The sequence below is a fragment of the Fukomys damarensis genome, unplaced genomic scaffold (assembly GCF_012274545.1).
Source record: "Fukomys damarensis isolate Sample0158 unplaced genomic scaffold, DMR_v1.0_HiC HiC_scaffold_19, whole genome shotgun sequence".
Lineage (NCBI taxonomy): Eukaryota > Metazoa > Chordata > Mammalia > Rodentia > Bathyergidae > Fukomys > Fukomys damarensis.
Window position 1 is genome coordinate 25,170,735 of NW_022900931.1, and position 23,779 is coordinate 25,194,513.

The 23,779-nt window shown below is 37.1% G+C and overlaps 1 protein-coding gene across 4 annotated transcripts in view; it reads left to right on the forward strand.

Moving 5' to 3' along the window:
- LOC104850724 (C-type lectin domain family 4 member A-like) overlaps positions 1-13,024 on the forward strand; it is a 14,570-nt gene extending 1,546 nt beyond the window's left edge. For 3 of the 4 annotated variants that reach the window (XM_010607780.2, XM_010607781.2, XM_010607779.2), the window contains 5 exons: positions 286-402; positions 2,858-2,965; positions 6,833-6,984; positions 7,574-7,689; positions 9,387-9,883. In XM_010607780.2, coding sequence (XP_010606082.1) covers positions 286-402; positions 2,858-2,965; positions 6,833-6,984; positions 7,574-7,689; positions 9,387-9,546 — 653 coding nt within the window. In that variant the 3' untranslated portion in view covers positions 9,547-9,883. Of the gene's footprint in view, positions 1-285; positions 403-2,857; positions 2,966-6,832; positions 6,985-7,573; positions 7,690-9,386; positions 9,884-12,102 lie in introns of those variants that run through there. The other variant, XM_010607783.3, reaches the window with a different exon arrangement.
- Positions 13,025-23,779: the final 10,755 nt, after the last annotated feature.

A 23,779-nucleotide genomic window follows, 5' to 3' on the forward strand; every position in this document is an offset into this window, starting at 1 on the left:
ATATATATAGTGTATCCACAATGGGACACAGTGTGCTTAAATGTATACTCACTTAAAAATTTGCTAAAGGATAGATACAAAAGCATTAACCATTTTTGTCAGTGGAAAGAATTTATATGTTTGTACAAATTTTTAAAGTTTCTACAATCGACATCGTCCCTATTTTAATATCACTTCAAAGTCTATGATGTTAGAAATTATATGTCATGCAAATGAAGAAGAGGAGGAAGAAAAAAATTAGAACGCAATTTCTTACTGATGAAACTAATTTGGTTTCTCCTTTAGCTCCCAAAGAGAAGACCACTTCTCACAAATGCAATCCTGGTTTTCCCAAGCTGCTTCTTGCATCATTAATGATACTTTTCCTGCTCTTGGCAGCCTCATGTCTTGTTGCTTTCATCAGTAAGTACACCAGCGGAATCAAAAAGCACCGTCTGCTCTAGACAAAGAGATGATGTCCATTAAAAACTGACATTTGACAACAGTTTTATTTCATCATTTGAACAATAAATTTTCTCTAGGGGTATGTAATTTATAGGAAACTATTAAGGATTTTTCTTTTATTTGGATTTAGTTACTTTCCTCTAAAAATAATGGAATAATTTCTCACTGGAGCAACTGAAGTGTAAATGTGTATATATGTGTTGCGTTATGAATGGAAATCTGTGGGGCACCATCTCTGTAGAAAGCCAGATGAATTTGAGTGCACAGACACTGATGTGTTGAGGTAATCAGTTGTACAGAAAAATGATTAAAAATATTCCAGGAGGCTAAGGATTTAGCTCAGTGGTGCCACCACCCACCTCACAAGCACAAGATCCCAAGTTTGATCTCTGGTACCAAAATAAAAAAGAAAAAAAAAATCCAGGACTTCTTCAGTGATATGCTTCTAGTTATTTCTATCCTACCCAAAGTGTGTGAGATATAAAAACTTATTCAGCAAGTATATGGATATCGATTTATCTAGCCTTTCAGAAAAATTCAAATTTGTACAAGTTTAAGATCATTAAATTTTCAAATACACATTTTATTCATTCATTTAGTCATTCAAGAAGTAGTAATAGCCATTTGCTATAATGGACAACATTTTGTAATATGTTAGGCAGAAAATCCAGAAACAGACACTTCCTTTGATTAAAAAAAAATTGAAGAGTCAAACACATCAGTGCTTACAGTACTGTATGGGAAGAGTTGAGCAGGTGACAAGTAGGCCCAGGAGACTGTGAGGGGAACTTCCTCCAGAAGGTGACATCTAGAGCTGTGCTTATTAAGAATGAGTGAAGATTCAAATTGCATTCTGTGCAGAGCTGCTTCTGCAAGTCTTACTGGCCAAGGGGAGTCTTATAGTCAATAGTGGAGAAATTGATGCCTTCCATGAATGGAGGAGACTCAAAGTCACATAGAAAGGGGTGTGGATGCAGGGAGGGTTGAAAATTGTGGGTGCTTTTTCAGTGTTTCATGGTCTTGGGAAGATATGGAAGAATTTTAAGAAGAAAAATGATACAATAAAATTTGACTCATAGAAGTATGTTCATACACAAGTGTGAAAATATATTTGTGAGGAGAAAATGAGAGGTAAAGAAAGAAGTTAAACTACTAATCTGTAATCTGATTTTAAAATAGAGCTTGACCTAAAGAGAATGTTAGTGAAGTGCGTTAAGTTTTGAATGAAAAGGAGACAGAATGACTGAGGCAGGCGCTGATGAATATTTAGATTTGTGGATTAAAAGTGCTGAAGAGGTGAGGTGTGACTATAATACCTTGACTTGGTAAACTCAGCAAACAAAGCTATTCAAGGAGGGAGGGACTTGAGCTGAGTAGCTAGCTTGGGTTGGAAAACAATGGTTTTAGTTTTAGGCACTGTGAGTTAAACCTCACTCGTACACATCTAGTGGGAAATGACCTCAGAAGCTGTGTATCAAGAATGAGTAAAGTAAAGAAGTAACACTTTGAGCATGTGGGGCACAGGATTGAGTGAGAACTGGGGACAAGGATGGAACTATAGGGAATGCTCCATTTCAAAAGAGGTGAACGGAGGAAGTGCGGCTTGTAAAAGAGTATAAGAAGCAGCTGCGAGAACAGGAAACAGCAGTGTCCCAAGAGGTGAGAAGAAAGAACTGTGGTCAAGCATTGCTTGACATCCAGTAGGAAGATGACCAATAATTGGCCCAAGAATGTTCTGCTTTTTGTGAAATAGTGGATGTAAAATCCAGAATGTGGTGGGTCAAGTAGCAAAGAGGAGGTGAAGGAAAAAGAGAAATTCAGTTTCTAAGGTAAAATTTGAGTTCATTTTCAATTGACTACAAGAGAGTGTGCCCTGAGGAGTGAGAGCCAGTTGGGATGGAGAGAAGTGAAAGAAAGAAGAAGAAAAGAATAATATGCTCTTGATCAATTTTGAGTTACTTTTAAATTCTTCCTTCTCTAAGTTAACCTAGAACTATTCATAATTAGCTAAATCTACTTTCCCACTAAGCTCCAGGCTGTTGAACCCTTAAGGGCAAGTATTTACCTGCCTTGACTCCACATCCCCTCGGATTTGCCTTTCCCGTATCTCTAAGAGCTGTGGAAGAATGTAGACAAGTCTCCTCAGACTTCCTGGGATGGAAGTGCCACATCCTCTTCCAACTCTTGATCTTTCTGTTCTTTCTGAAGACTCCTATGGTTGCAACGGTGGTAGGGTTAGGACTTCATTGACTGTGAGGTGATGGGAAAACTTTTCTGGTCAGACCCTTTCTACTCCAGTAATTGGGCTTTGGTCGATGTTTGTATGAAGAATGCAAGAAAGAGAAAAATGCAAGTAGAGAACACAGCCATAATGTGAAGGAGGAAAACAAATCATTCTTATTCTCTTTTTCAGTTTTCTTTCAAAAATATTCTCAGGTTCTTCAAGAGAAAACGACTCTCTTAGAAATATCACAGAAGCACCCAGAATTGAAATGTATGAAAATGAGTTCCACCACAGAAGGTAAAACTCACTGTGCGTAGAAGACCATTGCTGGAGGTAGCGTGTGAGAATCCCAAGTTAGTATCTTCATTAAAGGTTCCCAGGTAGCGAATACTAAGATGTGGAGACTTGTGACCATTATAAGCTACAAATGCACCACTACACAGAACCTGAACCTCTTCTCCACATACCTTAATTTGTCTGTGCAAGTCTCAGTTATGACACAAGTTATAATGCTTTTAGCCTTCTTAAGCTTTTGTTCATTTCTAAACTTTCTCTGTACAGTACTCTTCCCTTCCTATTCCTATTCCTATCCCATTTGGTTAAAATGATGATGATGACTTTTCTATTATGGGTACTTCAATTTTAAATAAATACCATATTTTAAAGGATTTTTTGTAGTTGTTGGAGAGATGAACATATGACACGAAAACACCCAATTTGAATCCCACCCTACACACAGAGTATTTCCTGTTATTAGCATGGACATGAGGGAGGGTGATTATCACTCCTAATGAACACATACTGATATATTATCATTAGTTAAAGTGCATGACTTTTTTCATCTAGAAATTGAACTAAAGGTTTTAAGCACACTAGGCAAGCACTCTACCAGGGAGGCACGTTCCCAGCCCAACGTTCATAATTTATTCTAACTTGCTTTTCATGACTTTTTTCTCTTATTACAATTCCAGGCAGGGAATTCTATTTAGCTATCATTTCTCTTCTATCTCCTGTTGTCTGTGATGGCTTAGGCTTTCCTTGTATTTGATGACCCAAAAAATTTTAAGGAATAGTGCGCTGATGTATTCTGGGTGTCTCTCTATTGCAATATAATGTTTAGAATGATTAGACTTGGGTTATTCGTCTTTGGGACAGGTCACAGTTATAAAATGCTGTTTTCTTCTCTCTTCATTTCAAGGTTATATATTACCAAAATGATGTGAACTATTAATGTTGACTTTGATCACGTAACTAGTGTTTGCCAGGCTTCTCCACCATAAAGTTCTTCGGTACTTTCCCTTTCCACACTGTCCTCACAGCTCATATTTCAGGGTTGTGGATTTATGCTCCCTGAGCTGTAGCTACAGTATTGTGTTACTCAGGATTGCCCAAAGAACAGAATCGGTGGGAAGAAAAGGAATATAATTTATTTTAAAGGTTGGCTAAGGTCTCACACTAGAAGACAGGGGACTGACAAGAGGGGCAGTTTGAGTCAAGGCTCTCTGCTGAAGAGCCAGCAAAAGCCAGTATGGTAGATGAAGCCCAGAGGTCGTGGGCTGGAGAGCTCCTCCTGCTTGTGGGGGGTTATGTTGTTTTATTGAGATTGTTAACTGAATGAATGTTTTTTACTCCCATTATGAAGGACAATCTTCATTCTTCAAGTCCAAAATTTAAGTGTTAATCTCACACAAAAACATCCCTGAAAAGTATCCATAATGTTTGACCAAAATAACACTTCTCATATTAGCCACCAGACATGTCTACAAAATTTATTTCAAATCGTAGTGACTGTGAGATCTGTCTCTTCTATTCCACTTTTAAATTTACTCCATCATCTTTATCTGCATGTACCCATGCATGCTTATTTTATACTACAGATTTGAATCCAATTGTGTTTCGTGTTTTCATTCTAGATTGGGTCTTTGGGAGCTCTTTCACTTGACTGTTCTGCCTGTTGAGATATTATCATTATGGAAGCTTTTTTTTGTTATACTTGCTGTTGTTTCCTTTTTTTAAAACTCTATTTATACCACACATTGTATAAACTTAAATTGTGCAGTTCAACAGATTCAAGCACACTACCAGAGTTTTATAACTTTAACCACAATCAAACTTAGGTCATTTTTGTTATTCCAAATAAAAACACAGTACCAGGCCAGGGATTTAGCTCAGTGGTTCCACCACCTGCCTCACAAGTGCAAGGACCTGAGCTCAATCCCTGGTGCCAAAAAACAAACAAACAAAAAACACAGCACCTACCAGATACCATCTCCTTATCTCCCCCACCTAAATCTAGGCACCCACTCCACTGAGCTACTCTGTGTTTTCTTAGATTATTGTATTTTGTGAATTTATTTATTCTCCTTCTCCTCCTTCTTTCTTCTTTTTCTTTTTCATCATAATAGACAATGCTCATTACACAATAAAGACCTTAACATATCCAAAGAAATGTAAATTCTGCAAAGCACTCTCACATCCTATTGGAATGAAACCAGAGACCAGCAGCAGAAACACTTCTGGTATAACAACTGTTCTTTTGTCCTCTCTTTATCCTATTAAAGTTTTTGTATAAGGGAAACCATAGGATGTTCACACCTGTGTGTCTCATTTACTCCACTTAACATTCTGGTCTAAGGGTTCATCCATTTTCCTAGGAATGCCTCGTTTATCTTTCTTAGCAGCGAAGGAGTACTTCGTGTATACTTGTACATTTTCTTTATCCATTCATCTGTTGATAGGCTTATAGGCCACTTCTAAGATTTAGCTACTATGAATTGTGTTGCTTTAAACAAAGGCGCGCACACACATCACATTATTGTTTGACTTATCACTTCTTTACTTTCTGGAGCTACAAAATGCTCCAGACTTGTTGCATATTTCTTGTCTCTGTTCTAAAATCAACTATTTCTCTGAGAAGCCCTGATTTTCTTTATGGAAGAAATGTTCATTGGGTTGTATTTTCATTTTTACTCAGGATGATAGGGTTTTTAAAAATATTTTCTTTTATAGTTCACAGAAGTGTATTATTTAGTTCCCACTATGTGGTCATTTTCTTGTATCCTTTCTCTTAGTCATTGCTAATTTGCTTCTATTGAGATTGGTGAACACTCACTGTGTGACTTAATTTATCTTATATCTGTGAGGTTTGTTTTATGTCTGAGTATGTTATCTATCTTGACATAAGCTCTCTGGGCACTTGTATATAAGAATGATGGTTTTTTTGAGTGGAGTGTTGTAAAATTGTTCATTAGTTTCTACTGGTTGATGATCTTTTGAGTCCAGTATAGTTCCTAATTTTCTGCATAGTTGTTGCCACCTATAATAACATATCTTTCAATTTCTCCTGTTTTTTTTTTGTTCTTTGGGGGGGTACCGGAGATCAAACCCGGGACCTTGAGCTTATGAAGCAGGTGGTGGCACCACTGAGCTAAATCCCTGGCCCCTCTCCTTTTTCGTTTTATTTTTTACTTCACTTATGTCACATTTCTGTTTGTTACAGGCATATTTAGGATCACAATATAAGGCTTTATTTTTCCTGCATCTATTCTGTTTCTGTGGTTCAATTTGCAATTTCTATTGTTTTTTCAGATGATTTCCTGATTTCTCTCCCTTCTTCATTCTTCTATTGAGCCCAACCACTGCACTTTTAAAAGATTATTGTATTTTCAATAATAAAATTTCCATCTGAATCTCCTTGACATCTTCTGTTTCTTTTCTAAGTCCTTCTATTTTTTCATTTGTTTCAAGAATAATTTCACTTCCTTGTAGAAGCATTTTTATCAAGGTTGCATTAAGGCCTTTCCCTCATGGTTCTGACAGTTGTAATCGTCTTAGGTGACATCTATTGATTATCTTTTTAAATTAAATTTCAGAGTTTCCTGGTTCTTGGTATGATGAGTTATTTCTTAAACCGTGGACACTTTTAAGTAGTGTATTTTGTCTTGCTTTTTCTGATTCTACTACAGCAGGAGAAAAGGGCCCTGACCCCTTATTATTTGATTCAGGTAAACTCGAGTTCCTTAACATCTGAGAGGTGGGCTTCTTGTTTTGTCCCCATGAAGATGTAAGCTTCAAATTCCCTGTGGTCTCCCTCAGTCCTTCCTTTCAATGATATATACAGCCTTGAAAGCACTTTTCACTTATATGTCCTTCTTTCCAATAAAGGAAAAGTCTTGAGCTGTTGCCCAAAGGACTGGACACCATTTAGTGCCCATTGCTACTTTGTTTCTACTGACTCAAAACCCTGGAATAAAAGTGCAGAGAGGTGCCGTAGCATGGCGGCTAACCTGGTGGTGATCAATACCAAGGAGGAGCAGGTACCATCAGAAATAATGCAGTCTGAGCCCTGGCTGTGTTGTGTCTTTCTCCTCTCCTTTTCTTCCTATTTCTGAATGACCATGGAGAACTCTGTTGAAACCTTACAGTGTATTCATAAATATGTACAATTATGTGTTAACATTTTCTTAAAGTTCAAAGAAAAGGAACTGTTAACCAAACTGACTTGGTCATTGTATACATATCACCAACTATCAACCGTACCTCAGACTTTTGTATGATTAAAATATGCATTTGGAGCTAAAGGTGTAGGGAAGGTGTGATACGTAGGGGAAGAACAAAAAGGGAAAAGAAAAAAATGTGAGAGAATGAAAAGATGAAAATAAAGTGTTTGTAGATGGGGAGGGGAGGAGGGGGTGAAGGGAGGGCAGAGGTAAGGGGAAAAAATGAGAATCAAGACTTGCCATGTAAAGGTACATGATCCCAACAATGAATGTAACTGTACTGTATCCCTAAAATGTACCAATAAACTCAATAAAATTAAAAAAAAAACATGAAAAATTGAAAGAAAAAAAAAAGAACAGAACAGCCAAATACTACAAAGGATATGACTTTTTCTCCTTTCATTAGAATTTCATCATCCAGCATCTGGAAGCAAGATCTTTATATTTTGTGGGGCTCTCAGATCCAGAGGGTCAGAGACACTGGCAATGGATTGACCACACACCATACAATGAAAGTGCCACGTGAGTACAGAGTTAGAGAAAGGACCCCGGGTCCTGGATCATGGAATGTTTAGGAAATAATAGCTACCAGTTATGGTACTGAAAGAGCTCATTCTCACTCTTTCTGGGTTTTTGTTGTTGTTGTTGTTTTGTTGTGTTTTTGGTACCGGCAGTCGAACTCGGGCCCTTGCGCTTGTGAGGCAGGCGGCGGAACCACTGAGCTAAATCCCCGGCCCCTCATTCTCACTCTTGTAGAAACTGTAGGGTACTGGATTAAAAATTTTCATCATTTTATTTCTCAAGTGAATTCAATGAGATATTATTTTTCCCACAATAGGTGAGAGAAAACTGAGTTAGGAGAGTGTAACTAATTCTGCTACTCTTCTAATATTTCATGTTCATACAATTGTTAAAAGCACTTCAATGCTTCAGTTATCACTGACTTTAACCTGCACGCTTATTGTGTCAATACACACTGACATTACTTCATCCCCAATTTTTTATGTGAAAGTTGGAAATGAATAAAATTAATTTTTTTTGCCTGAAATCACAGTAATACATTCTTTAACTCATTCTTGATATCTCCAAATCATTCCATTAAAAAATGTAATCACATTTTTTTTTCTCATTGAGTTTATTGGTACATTTTAGGTACACAGTACACTTACATTCATTATTGGGATCTTGTACCTTTACATAATAGGTCTTGATTCTCATTTTTCCCCTTGTCCCTGCTCTCCCTTCACCCCCTCCTCCCCTCCCCATTTACAAACATTTTATTTCCATTTTTTCATTTTCTCATATTTTTTTCTTTTCCTTTATTACCTTTCCCCTACACATCCCACTTTCCCCACACCTTTAGCCCTTTTCTTCCTATTTCACATTGTCAATTATCTCATTAGGATCTTATGTACTGTTATAGTTTGTTCACACCAGAGAAACTATTTGGTATTTACACGTGTGACTTATTTATTTCACCTAGGAGTATACCCTCAATATGTATCCATTTTGCTATGAATGAATCTAATTTCTCATTCTTTATGGCTGAGTAATATTCCATTTTATAGAAAAAACCACATCTTCTTTATCCAGTCTCCAATTGATGGGCAAATGGGCTCTTTCCAAGTTTTAGCTATTACAAACTGTGCCACTATAAACATGGGTGTGCATATATCACTGTGACATGATTTTTAAAATTCTTTTGGAAAGATACCCAGCAGAGGGATGGCTAGGTCAAGTGGAACCTCTAGTCCTAGTTCTTTGAGGTATCTCCATATTGATTTCCACAGTGGTTGTACCAGTATGTACTCCCACCAACAGTGGAGAAGGGTTCCTTTCTCCCCACAACCCCGCCAACAGTTGAAATCACATTGTTATTTGACACCTGGGTGGAATCTGTTCAGCACATAAGGAAGACCCACGCATCAATGGTCTCCTGGGGACCAGACCTCAGGTGGACAGGGAGAGGAGATCCTCTGAGACATCTTCTGGGAGGATACTCAATGCAACAAGCTGTGAGGACACTGTGTGAATTAGCACAGTTTGTGAGGGAAGCGCCAGGGATTCTGGTGGCGGGAAAGTGCAGGAGAAGTGAGGAAGAACTGAGTTGGGAATATTTGACCCTCACCTCTAAAGTGAAACCTACGGCCCCTTCTTATCTCTAACCCTTTTAAAGCACTGTCAAAATAATACATTCATATTTTTGTTCTAACTTTCAGATTCTGGCTTCGAGGTGAGCCCAGTGATAATACTGAGCGGTGTGTTGCACTAATCCATCGTTCAAGTTATAAACCAAATTCTCATCAGTGGGGCTGGAATGATATTTCTTGTTCTATATCACAACATTCAGTTTGTGAGATGATGAAGATCTACTTATGAATCAAACACTCTTGAGGAACCTGTGGTGGGATTGGCACCCATCATTATAGTGACAACTACTACCTTTTGGTTTATTTGTTAGAGGGTCATAGAATTTTGGGGTAGGAGGTCAGCTACTCCACTTATGAGAAAACTGGTCCACACATTTATTTGTCTGTTCATTCATCTTCTCTTCACAACGTATTTAGTGAGTATTTTCCATGTTCCATAGACTGCACTGGAGGCCTGTTTTGTGCACACATAGAAGGCTTTATTTTTAATGTCTACTTGATTGATAAGGGTTTATTTACTGATAAAATTTTATGATGTGCTCCCTCCACTTGGCTTTTTTTTTCTCTTTTTCTCATCTGGATGTTATTGATGTGTAATTGATGAATAAAATTATATATGTTTAAATTACACTATAATGTAATGATCTGATACATATATATATATGTATATATATACATATATATATACACACATATATATATATATATATATATATATATATTCTGTGACATGGTTACCACAATCAAATTTATTAAAACATCTATTACCTAACATTGCTAGCATTTTTGTGTGCTAAGATATAAGACCTCCACAAATTAAAATTATATAATATTGTGGTGATACTCATTATACTGCACAATTATTTTTTAGAAATTAATGAGCTTTTAATTCAACATTTTTATATTGATTAAATATCTTCTTTTTTCCCATACCCCTCAGTGCTTATCAATCATTGTATTTTCTGATTTTATTTTGTTGACTTTTCAAGGGTCTTCATATAAGTGAGATCATGCAATATTTATTGCTCTGTGTTGACTTATTTCACTCAATCTAATATCTGCCCAGTTCATCCATGCTGTTGCAAATAACAGTAGACATTTTATGGTGGGACAGTAGCAAGTATATAGAGAATATATGTGTTTGTGTGTAAAATTTTCATACTTTCTTCATCAATTCCCCTATGAACAAACAGACTGTCTCCCCATCTTCACCAATGTAAAAAATACTATAATTAACATGGAAACACAGATGGTTCTAAATAGTGCTTTTATTATTTTTGGACACATTCACAGAAGTGGGATTTTTTAATTCTATTTTGATTTTTGAGAATCCTCTATAATCGTATACAATGGCTTTATCAGTTTGCTCTCCAACCAACAATCCACAAAGCTTTCTTTTTATTCCTATCTTGTGAATCCTTAGCTGCTCATGTGATTGTGATACCTGTCATCCTAGCAAATGTGAGGTGATATTTGTTTCTGTTTGTTATGGTTTAAATCTAGCATGGCCCCCAAGTGTTCATATAACGGAAGCCTGGCTCTTGGTGTAGTGGCATCTTGTGAGAGGTTGTAAGTCATGGGCAGCATTGGTGATGCACCCTTGGAGGTATTAAGGTGGCCTTTCTGGGGCTCTGAATGGAGTCTTCTTTAGTTAATTTCTCCATCAGTGTTGTACAGCTTTCAGTGTGCAAATCTTTTGTCTGTGATTAAATTTACTACCAAGCATTTTCTTGTATTTGATTCTCTTGTAAATGAGATTGTTTTTTTTTTCAGATAGTCTGCTCTTAATGTATAGAGATACAATTGTAAATACTTATTTTGTATCTTCCAACTCTACTAAACCTATTAATTTGTCTAACTTGTGTGTGTGTGTGTGTGTGTGTGTGTGTGTGTGTGTCTGACCAGCTTTCTTTGTACAAGATGATGTCATTTTCAGGCAGAGAATTCTACCTCCTCCTTTCCTCTTACTTGGAGACCTTTTACTATCTTTTTCTTATCTGCTTAGGGCATCGAAATGTATGTGGAATAAACTTGCTATTGTTCCTGATCCTCTTGGTGATATTTCATTTTTTCACAGTTAAAAATGATGTGATCTTGTAATATTGTAGTCCTTTCTCTCTTGAGACCTACTCCATCATTTATTTTTCTGAGTATTCATCCCTAAATATGTTAAATTTTTTAAATGCTTTTTTAATCCACTGAACTTTTACCATATGATCTTTAACTTTCATTGTGTTAAGGTAGTGTATTCTATTGATTGATTTGCTTACCTGAATCACTCGTGCACCCCAGTGACACATTTCACCCCACTGTCTGATCTTTTTAAAGTGCTGTTGAAATAAGTTTGCTAGTATTTTGTTGAGTACTTTTGCATGTACATCTCTGGGATATTGCCTTGTAGTTTTCTTATATTCTAGTACCCATGTTTGACTTTGGTATTTGCATAATGATGGCATTTAAAAGGAGTTTCAACTGTTAATGGCAATGGTTTCATCTTTAAATTTTTTTTGGAGAGTTTGGGATGGAATGATCTCAATTTTTCTGAAATATTTTTTTTATTTCACCAGTGAATCCACCTCTTTTTAGGGATTACTTTTCTTCTAGTTTTATGTTTACAGATTTAAACTCCTAATTCATTGTTGGTTTGTTTAGATTTTATTTCTTCATGCTTCAGTGTTATTAGGTAGGATTCTTCTAAGGATATGTTCATATCATCTTCATTATTTTATTCATATGTAATTATTCACAGTGGTAACTGTTGTGATAATTGTTTTGTCAACTTTAGTAAGAAACACCCAACTGAATGGCTTAGAATAGCTGTGAGTATTATTGAATATTTCCTGAAGATGGAAGATCCACTCTGGATGTGAGTGGCACCAACTAAAAGGCGTGTATCCTGAATGGAATAAACTGGGCAAGCAGAAGGAAGTCTCACTTCTGTTTCTATGGAGGAGCTCCTGTCTCTGTCCTTGCCTTGGACCTATGTGTCCCGGCCTTCATCACAGACTCTTCAGCATTCCAGTGCAGACCCTCTGCTTCCTGATACAGACTTGTGTATGACTCTATAATAAGCTCCAACTTTTGATGGGGTCTACAGATGTACAGATGATGATTTTGCAAACTTCCACACCTGACAATTCAGGCAGACATTGTAAGCCTACCTTGTAAATATATACACGTATTTGTATATTGTATTAAATCTGTTTCTCTAACGAACACTGACTGATATAGATTTTGGTACTGGGAGTAGCTCTAGAGAAACAGAGTTATAAAGATGAAATTCTGAATTGCTCCAGTGGTTCCTGGAGTTGGCCTCTAATCTGATGAGACCTAAAGCTGTGATGGTTTTAAGAATAGGGTCACTGAGGCTGTGACTCACTCCTGTGGCAGGGGACTTGGCCCTGGCTATGGCTAGGGGACCTCAGCTCCTCATCATGTGGGAGACTCTGTAAGGATATTGCAAGTCCTCATAATGTGGTAGCTGCCTTCCAGTAGAGCAACACCTTTAATGTTACATGCTGTAAACTCCTCTGCCCTCCACTTAATATAATACAGGAGGAATTAACTAAAACTTTGAATGACAGAAAATAAAAATCATCGAGGTTCATCCAAGAGGCTAGCTACTCCAGTAGGGTTTCCTTTAAATGTTACAAAAATGTGTACCAAAAAAACCAAGTAATTAAAAATTCTACATTGAAATTATGGACTTGTGTTTGGAAAAACACTATGAAGAAAATGAGAAAAAAAATGAACTGGGTTCAGATATTTCATACATCTATAATGAATAGTATTACCAAGAATATATAAACCACAGTTAATAAAAAAGACAATAAAGGGCAAAATATAAAGAAAAATATATTCAATAAATATGTTTTAATAGAAATGTTCAGCTTCCCTTGCTATTTGAGAACTGTAAGTCATGATGCTGCATTTTTTATATCCATTTTAGTGGCAAATGTTAACAAAAAGATAATGTCAAGGGAATTAAAAAAAGAATTAAGACAAGCATGTACATGGACTTTATTCCTTATGATGAATGCAATCGGTGTGTACTGCTGAGGACCAAGGGAGACTAAGGCCTAATTGGCCTCCTCTGTGAGCACAAAGGATGAAGGCTGCACTCAAGGGCAGTTGCATATTACATAAAAGTTAAGATAGCTAAGTTTAAGTTGTTCATCAGAGAATGTACTGTGGGATAATGGAAACCAGATGAATCTTGCGTTATTTTGATTTCTTATGCCTGTGTTTTGGGTGAATAAAAGGAAAGTGAGCCAAAGCCTTTCAGCTCCTCTGCCTACTAGAGGTATGAGCATCCTGGCTGCCTGCTTGTTAAGCTGACTCTGTGTCTCTTTGTCATTCATCCTCATTCACCCTGGCTCAGGGAGGAACAAAGTAGTGGGTCTAGGGCCCACCAGGCTAGGCTGTCCAGTCGCCTGCAGGTAAAGCCCTAACATGGGGCTCAGGACCCAGAGTTGCCTACAACTCGCACCCTGAGCAGGGACTTGAGACTAGAGACACCTACGATGTATAGCAAACATATATTAATGGTCACGAAGAGTTGGAGTGAAGCAAGAAACAGTGAGGTTCCCAGACAGATAACTCTAACACAAAGACAGGAGCAAATAGCAGCTTGTTATGATGCCGGCAGCTCATGTTCCCTCAAGAGGGATGCATGTTCACTCAAGTTCTGAGAGTCACAGGAACGAAGTAATCAAACCCAAGGGAGAGGTTGTAGGAGTTCTGATTCATTGCAAGTCCATCAGAAGCATAGGTAAAACAAACAAGATCTTGGAACTGGCTTCAAAAAGGAAGGCTGGAACAGTCCTGGGAGCAAGCTCTTGACCTGTGAGATTTGATATGTCAAGGTAGTTAGGGTCAAAATTGAAGCGAATTAGAGGGTACACAGTTGCTGTGAGTTGCTGCAGAACTGCTGAAGAAGTCCTCAGACATTTTAGAATTTAAAAAAATCTTCTTGGACTGGGGATTTAGTGGTTCTGCCTCCTGCCTCACAAGGACCTGAGTTTGATCCCTGGTACAAAAAAAAAAAAAAAAAAAAAAAGTCTTCTGTCATTGTGGTGTGAGAGTAGAGAGGGAAAACGGATTCTTTGTTTTCTAAACACAATGTTTTATGTACCCTTTGGAGACTAGGTTAGTGAGAATTGGGGGCTCTTGACTGTACCTACAAATTCAAGTTCAGACAAAGTTGCTATGATGCTGTGAGCCAGAGGTTGCTGCCTTCATGCTATGATCACCACCTTTGTATCCCTGCCCACACAAGACTGGTGGCACTAGGTGACACTGAGTGATACTAGGCTACTCAGTACAGCCATAAATGCATCTGGAAATTCACAACTTGCTGCTTCCAAGCTTATATGAGTAACACACAGCTAACTTGGCTCCCAAGCTCTGGTAGGCACAATGAAAGGGGTAGAAATGAATATTGAATGCCAATTGTTTAGATTCAGAAATAAGCTTTAAGTACATTGTTATATTTGACCTACACATCTATCCATAAGTAAGAGGGACCTTGTTTTTTTTAAGTTCCCACCCTAGTTTGGAATCAGTTTATGCTAACCTCAAAGAAAAAGCATGATTTGCTTGTTTTTCTACTCTGAACAATTTGTTTGAATTTTCCTGTAAACTTCTCTGGAAGTACTGCTTGTTTAGAATACTTTTTTTTTTTTTACCATTTTCTTCTACAATTTTTAAATTTAAGATTTCTAACAGTTATTAATTGGTTTTACTACTATTTTTTATTTTCTATGAAAGCATGTATTTCACACTTTTAATTTACTTGTTTAAAAATGTGTATAGTGTATTTGTATAAATTTACCTACCCTTTCATTTGTAGAATATGTATTACCTTTATTAATAATGAATTTTCAAATGTTTCTTCCCTCTTTAAACTTGATCAACATAATTAAAGTTATGTTTAACATCCTTTAAATAAAAGAATCAGCTTTTCTGATCAAATAATATACACTATGTCACAGTATACTCTACGTAACATATAAAATAGTATAGTTCACTAATAGCTGCTGTTATTAATTAATTCTTCCTTTACATCTATCATGTTGTCTAGCTTCTTAAGTTATTGTGAAAGTATTAATATTTTTCAGTCTTTTGTTTATTAATAAAACACTAATGGCTATACATTTATTTGGGGCATCATTTTAACTAAATCTAACAAGTTACAAAATCTGATGACCTCACCATTTTTCACCTGCTCTCAGTGCTAATTGCAATGTTTTCCTTCTTAGTGTGGGAATTATCTACTATAATATTTTAAAATTTTTTCATGAGAATAAAAATATTTTAACTCTTATTTTTAAATTTTCTTACACATGAATGCAGCTTATCTTCCTGTGGGCCATTTGCCAAAAGACAATACACTTACTCACCATCCTTGGAGAAAGAGCTAATAGGTAGCATGTGGTTACCCTGTAATGCAGCAAGCAACTCTGCATGCTTTTTGTCTTCTAGCTCAAATTTAATCTTAGCTTCTTTTTTCTGTTTGCTCCTCCTGTATATCCTAGTTATGAAAAACAAATTTAGCTCTATTTAGTAGGGTGCCAGTGGGAATTCCAGGTTCTGAAGACAATGTCTTTCTAATACCTGGAGCTAACTCAAGAAATTTGTCTCCAAGGAGGACTCAGCCCTCAATAGACTGGGTATGGGTGGGGTCAGTGACCCTATGCTCTTGCCTATCCTCCTTAAGCCATTCAAGAAATGTCTTTGGTCTTTCACTTGGGTCCTAATGAATGGTAATCAGCTTACTATGGGTAACTAGTTGACTTTATGAGTTTTTGGTACTTCTAGAATGCCAATTATAAAATATCTGCAGTTTTACATATCATTGGAGTCATTATAATCCTACTTTGGACATCTATGGGTACATCCTTATCTAAAATATGTAATCATATGACTCCTGTGGTTACACAGGATCTTTCTGAATCTGTGAGAGTCTGTCCCAAAATATCATTGACGTCCTTCCAAGATACTTCATAACATGAACATGTTGGAAAGCTTGTGTATGTTTTTCAAGGTCATCTGAAAAACTACCCAAGTCCTGTTTAATATTCTGCTTAGAGAAATGTTCAGCTCTAATTGGTCTGAATCTACTTAGTAACTCTTTGTTTTTTGTTTTTGTCATTGTTGTTGTTGTTGTTTGTTTGTTTGTTTGTTTTTTGGCACCGTGGATTAAACTCGGGTTGTTAGGAGTTGACTCAAAAGATAAAAAAAATCATACAAACAAGAGATATCCACCTGATTAAGAAGTGCTATTACATTTGGGTCTAATTTTCACTGGGAACATAATTCAGAATTTTCCTGGATCTGGAGGTTTAGCTCAGAGGTTCTGTGGACTGCCTTGCAAGTGCAAGGACCTGAGTTCAATCCCCGGTACCAAAACAAACAAACAAACAAAAAAATCAGAATTTTCCTTCCAATAAGGTAAAAAAAGTTCGCACAGAAGATTCTTTTTATCACTTTCCTACATTTTTACAAAAGATAACTAACTGGAGTGTAATATCCTAAGCCTCTTCTTCATTGTCTGGGGCCCATAGTTGGGTAGGATGCATCTGAGAGTTACCCATCTGCTAGCAAAAAGAAGAACATCAGCTCAAAAAAGTGTCCTCTTTCTAAGAAGAAGGAAATGGACTGCGAGGAAGAGGAAACTGGCATCTTTTTTTATCTCCACCCATGGCGTAGGAATCAGATGTGACCTGTCTTGCCCGAATCCTGGATCTGGAGGTTGTGTTCACCTTAGAATTAATAGACTCGGGACACCTCTCACCAAAGGATGTATTAAATTATATCTGCAGGGCTTGCATCTGAGAGGCAAATTCATAAAAATTTCCTAAGAATTACCATCCGTGATGAAGAAAATAAACTTCTAGGGGAGCAAAAGCCATCACTTTTTCTCTGCATATAGCCTAGAAATCAAGTGCAGTGTGCCTTTCTGGAGTCCTGGAACTAAGAGGTTAGGATTGGGGTTATCTCTACTACTTCTCTTTATGCAACTAATAGACAATTCAGAATCCCCCTTGTGAAGAGAGGCACCAAGTATCTACCCTGTAGAATGTCTTGTGAGGGCAGGGGTCTACCACTCATGTCCCAGCGCACTGACTGATGTAAACCATCTATGTAATAAACACCCAAACATTATAACAATTTTTGAATCCACTACCACATAAATCAGATTTAATCATTACTCTCTACAGAAGCAAAAACACTCTTAAAGCAGGATTATCATGGCAAAGTTAGCAAAGCTATTAACAGTATGGCCCTTTTTGAGCAAAAGCTCATTGTGCTAGAAAGTGGTCACAGAGATAACAAATGGGCAAAAGCTGAGGCATAGACCCATGAGCATAATGCCAAATAAGTGCGATGGAAAGGCAACAGGCAGCATTCTTTGTGAACACAGCAGTCAGGACCATCATACTGACTGTAAATTACCTTACCCAAGATGTAAATTCTTGCATACAGAGGAAAAATTCCAATCCCATGGACTGTTGCAGTATACCATAAACACAAGAAAAACGAAGTCATGTAGTCCTAACCTGAGACAGATGGAAGGAGAGCGTGAGGAGTCTAACCTTCAAACTCACTGAATTAGCAATCCCAGTGATGACACCGAACAGATGTTATAGGGAAGCCAAGACCTGATGGGGGGGACCAGTCCCGCACTTCCTGGGTCTTCGTTTCTTTGAGGCCTTGATGAAGAATTCACTCAGGATGAACAGGCAGTGCAGAAATATAGCTACAGTGTATGGCAACGTAGATATAGTCAAGGAGTGACACAAACCCATCATCCCCAAATGCAAGTTTGGTTACCTTTTTCTGTACACACAAGTTACTCCTCAGGTTTAGGGAGTTATGACACTTACCAACATTTTCAATTAGAAATGACTTTGGAATTTCCCAGTGCCTTTCTGTTTCTCTTTGATGGTCAGTGTTTTGTCAGGGGCTCTAATCATGTAATGGATTAACAAAGGACAATTTCAGAGAGATAAGCTCTTAATTGAAACCAGGTCCCAGACCAAGGCAAAGAGATCTCTAAAGACCATATCCTTTACTGATATCACTGGGCGGTAGATAGACTATGGCAAACAGGATGTAGTGTACCTTTTTCTGGAGCTGGGTGGCCAGGTGGCCAGGTGATCAGGTATCAGAAGGAACGTGCACACTGTACAACCTTAAGATGTTGTCGTGATCTGTGGAATTGAATTGCTCTGGCTTTGAGCCCCACTAAGTGATTATAAATGCATTATACAATGAAGTCTTTGTTTAACTGACTGTTATGTAATGCATTATATTTTGAAACCCTTTTCATTTGTCCCTCGAGCTTGTTGATGTCTAACTCTCTGCTGAAGAACAAGAGTCTGGGAAAGAACAGCCTTCCGTGTTATGCTCAGGGAGAAAATGTGGATTAGACAGCCAGAAACATCTTGGCTATTAAAAAACAGTCAGACTTTAGTGTAGTAGAAACTGTATCATCATTAAAGTTGACTCTATTTTAGGTTTTTATGCTCAAATACTTTGGGGAATTGAGTCTCAGTAGAAATATTTCATTACTGAAGGGGAAGTGGACTAGAAAATCCTTATTTAGATTAAAAGAAATATACATGAATCAGACTAGTTTTTAGCTCCACAAACCGGAAAGAATTATTACAGGAATAGAAAAATTAAATGAGGAACTAAGAGACATTAGTTCATATTCTTGCCAAAGAAGAGATAATTTCATGATTTAAAATATAACAAATCATGGACATTTACCCTCATTTAATTCAAGAAAAAATTTGTAATTAATAGTGAGACAGAGACCACTAGTCTCTAGAACAAATAAACTCCTGGGCCTTAACCTGTTACTCATTAAAAGATTGATTTATGTTTACTTCTGAGGCCATAAAGGACTGAAAAGCTGCCTTTGCTAAAACCAAGCAATAACATTTAAATTTTCACTGTTGGCCTGTCATTTGGGCCCACAGATGTCCAATAGGTAATTAAAAGCAAACAAACAAACCTTGACCTTCATTTGTGTCTGCCTGTTTTATTACCTAGCACTTTAGGTCGAGTCCCTGGTCAGCCCTGCATCTCTGCACAGTAATGGTTTAGGGAGTGTCTGTCTAGAAGCTGACAATACTACCTTCATTGGCCCTAAATTTCTATAACTTGACTCTCCTCACATTAAGGCTAAGGACTCCAAGATAAGAGATTTCCAGGGCCCTTCACCTACCCGTGAGCACCCAGAAGTCTACTATCATTGCCCTAAACCTTGACCATGTTAGGTCCTAACAGAAGCTCCACAAAATTAAGACTGTGCCGAGGGAGAAACTCATCTACCAGAGACTGGATTAAGTGACAAAGATTCCTGCAGAGCCATCACACAAGACTTTAAATTACATAACGATCAACCAGAACCTAGCCCACTGAATTCCTCCTCAAAAGCCCTTTTCTTTATTTATTTTCAAGAATAATAAAATAAAGAGATGCAGATATTGGTATGTCAAAAAATTTGCTGGGTGATTACTCTTCCTTGTACTAGGAAAATACTGAGGCACCTTACAGAGTTCCTGCTTTAATCTGTAGCTTTCACATTTTAATCTGGTATGCACCTAAAAATATGTAGACCTATAAATAAATAATATAGACAAATACAAGTAAGCTCCGATATTATGAAGTTTTCTTTCCCAGGTGGTGTACAGAGCATGGGCATACTTAGGAGGATTTGAGAAAACTGGCGTTAAATGGTTCAGGACCATGATGCTAGATTTTTAACTTTAAAACCTGGGCAAGACTAAATGGAATCGTGTTTGGGGGGTTTTAGGAACAGTTAAGCTCTATAGCCTGAAGAAAAACACCAGAACTCTCTCTCTCTCTGTTTAGTTCCTTAGCAACCTTCCTCTTTCCTAGTGATTCACAGAAGTTCCACATAATGGAAAATTAATGAAGAGTTTTTCTAACCTGCTTTAAAATGCAATCCTGAAAGATACCACTCAGACAGGAGCAGGCAAACTTCCTGTTCTAATGTTGAAGTTCCTGTTCCTCTTCATCTCCAAATTCTACCTTAGTAGCTCCTGCTCCTTCACATGGAGAATTGAGCATTTCAGATTCACCATGTTAAAACAACACTCTAGACTTTATCAACAAACTCTGCCCCTTCTACTGCTCCTTGGTTTTTGAAAGCCAGTGGCCAGGTATTCATATTATCAATTTAAGGGTCATTGTTAACACTTTTCCTGTCTTTATCCAGACCATGATCTAGAAATATATGTTAGTATTTAAGGGGGACAAGTAGTAATATCTCTCTTTTCTTCTAGTTCCAAACAAATTATGAAGACAAGAAAAATCAGGAAGGAATTCAAATACCAGCTTCATTACTGGTAAAGATGCTATATAAAATGTGCATTGAATATAAAGCCAAAAAGTATTTCTGACTACTGCCCAACCCCAAGTATAATAGAAAAGCATTTTTAGAGAGTTGTAGGCTGCCTGTGTGTGTGTGTGTGTGTGTATATACACACACACAAACAAAATTGAATATATCATGTGACCTGAGTCATATCATGTGACCTGAGTATGTCACTGGATTACCAATTGGAAACTTTTAGCATTTTGCAAAAAGAAAGTCATGATCTTTCCAAAGTATGCAATAGTGTTCCTTAACATTCATACAAACTGATGTTCCATTTCCTTATTTAAGTATTAAATTCAATAATTTTAATATAAAGATAACAATTCTCACAATCATTCTTTATGGCATCTATGTATTCTGGCAAAAGTAATATTAATTTTTAATTTAACTGATTTAAAGAATTCAATGTACAACAGGATTTTCCTAAAATTACATTAGGATATTTCTGAATTTTTTTTTTAATTGAGTTTATTGGTACATTTAGGGATACAGTACAGTTACATTCATTGTTGGGATCATGTACCTTTACATGGCAAGTCTTGATTCTCATTTTTTTCCCCTTACCTCTGCCCTCCCTTCACCCCCTCCTCCCCTCCCCATCTACAGTAAAATATAAATGAAACTTGACTGGGTGCTTATAATCTTAGCTACTCAAGAGGCTGAAGCAGGAGGACCACAAATTTAAGACTAGCCTAGGAAACTTAGGGAGATCTTGTCTAAAAACATAAAATAAAATAAAATAAAATAAAAGGCCTGAGAATGTATCTGAGTGGCCCCAGTGTACCACATTAAATAATAGAAATGATGATGATAATAAATTTGAATGGTATGTGTTCTTCTATGAATAACACTGTCTATCCTATGTGGTTGGAACAGCAACCATATAAATTCAGGATGTTAGGAAGAAATTCAAGTCAATATTCACTTATTTGATGATATAAACTGATGTCAAACAGCAGATTTTTTTTTTTTGTACTGGGGATCAAACTCGGGTCCTTGCACTTGCCAGGCAGATTGTGGAACCACTTAGCTAAATCCCCTGCCCTCAAACAGCAGATTTTGGCAACATGTTTAACTAGAGGCAGCACTGTTCAGTGTATTCGTAGTGAGTATTGCAATGTATTTCTTCATATTCTATCATGTTTCGGTCACATTATTTTTCTTTCCAATACTGAAATGATTTCATTCCACTTATGCAACATTGAGTGATCTGTTTGACAACTGACTTATTTTTAAGCATAAAATCAGACTGATAATTATTTTCACTCACCACATAGCCCAGGCTGGTCTCAAACTCACAGTGATCCTCCTGCCTCAGCCTCCCAAATGCTGGGATTACAGGCGTGCGCCGCCACAACTTGCAGGAAATAAATTATTTTTGTAGTCAAGTTATTTAAATTTTCCTTAAAGTCCTGCCATGTTGGCCACTTTATCTTTTATCTGTGATGAAGAGCTTGTCTTCACCACACTCTTATGCTTTTCTTCTTTTTTTATCTTAACAAGCTTGCTTTCTATCATCTAGGAAGATCCCAGAATTTAATTATTAACTCTTTTGGGGCTTCCACTCCCAGATAAAGAATAATAGAGCTTTTGCTCCTTGTTCACATTGTTTTCTCATAATCACAACTGTGGCTTGGACACAGGTCACTCATTTCAGAGGTTGTTCTAGAACAGTGTCCCTCTTGTTTTGAAGTCATAATTGCATTCTGGGAATGACAGATCATGCAGGTCTCTTTTTATCCTACTCTAAGCAGGATTCATGTGTCTTCTAGAATCCTAGATTTTTTAAGTAAGAAAATCCATTGCTTTCAGGAAAAATCTAGTTTTTAGGTTGAAAGTGAAAAATTGTTCTGAGAATATGGAAATGCTTTTTGTGGTGATAGTGCTAATATATTATGTTATATATATATAATATATATATATATTCAAACATAATTTTCTATGTTCTCACCCCCACGTTAATATAGTAAAGTAGTATTTCACTGAAGATCACTGTCTGTTTATCTATCTGCCTGTCTTTAAAGTAATATTGTATAGTATACTTTAAGGAAGAATGAGAGGAAAGTTCTGTATTCTGAAAATGAGAGTCTAAGTAGGACCTATAAACTGCTAGATCATTGTCTCAGTTAGCTTGCGTTACTGTAATAAAGCACCATTTCAGAGGTGAGAAAAGTCGTTCATTCCTCACAGCTAAATCTAAGATCAGGGCATCAGCAGGCTCAGGCTATGGGAGAACCCTGTTCCAGGCTGGCAGCTGGCCCTGTTCCTGCTTCGTAATCATCCGGCAAGGGGAAGCAGGAGGAAGAGGACAAACAGATTGATCGCTTTTCAGAAGGGCACTAATTCCATCAGGAAGAGCCTATGCTTATGACCTTATAAATTTAATTACCTCTCAAAGGCCCCAGCTAGAAACACCACTGCAGAGGTCATTAGCCTTGCAACAAACACATTTTGGAGACACAGATGTTCACCCCTTCACACTATTATATGTGAATTCTGGGAAGCAGATGATGTCTTTATCACAGTCTTACATTTTGTTTTTCTCTGCTTTTTAACAAAGCTATTTTGTCTCACACAGGAAGATTTGAATTTTAATTAACAGCTCCATCACCCCTTCTTCAACTTAAGAACAAAGGCTTTTGTGTCATTACGTACAATATGGGTACAAAACGGACATTGAAAGCTTCTGCCCTTTATGCATACGGTCTTTGGCCACTAGTTTGAGCATCTCATTCAGCTCAAAGAACTTCCTAGGACAGAGTTTAAAGCATAAAGTCTCAAGCACATAGCTACCTTTAAAAATGTAATACCAGAAGAAGAGAAAGATATGTTACTTAGCTTTTGCTTAGGCATAATGACTTCTGTAGGGTATTGCTAAATATTTTGCCTGAATGAAAATACTGAAAAATTTTATATGGCCCATGGGAACCTCAACATATTTACGAAACTTGTACTGACTATTTTGGGTGTTGCTTTCTCAATTTCCTTTTTGCCTTACACCATCTGCTGGAGAGAACCAAAGGAAACCTCAGTCTTTGGAAAGACT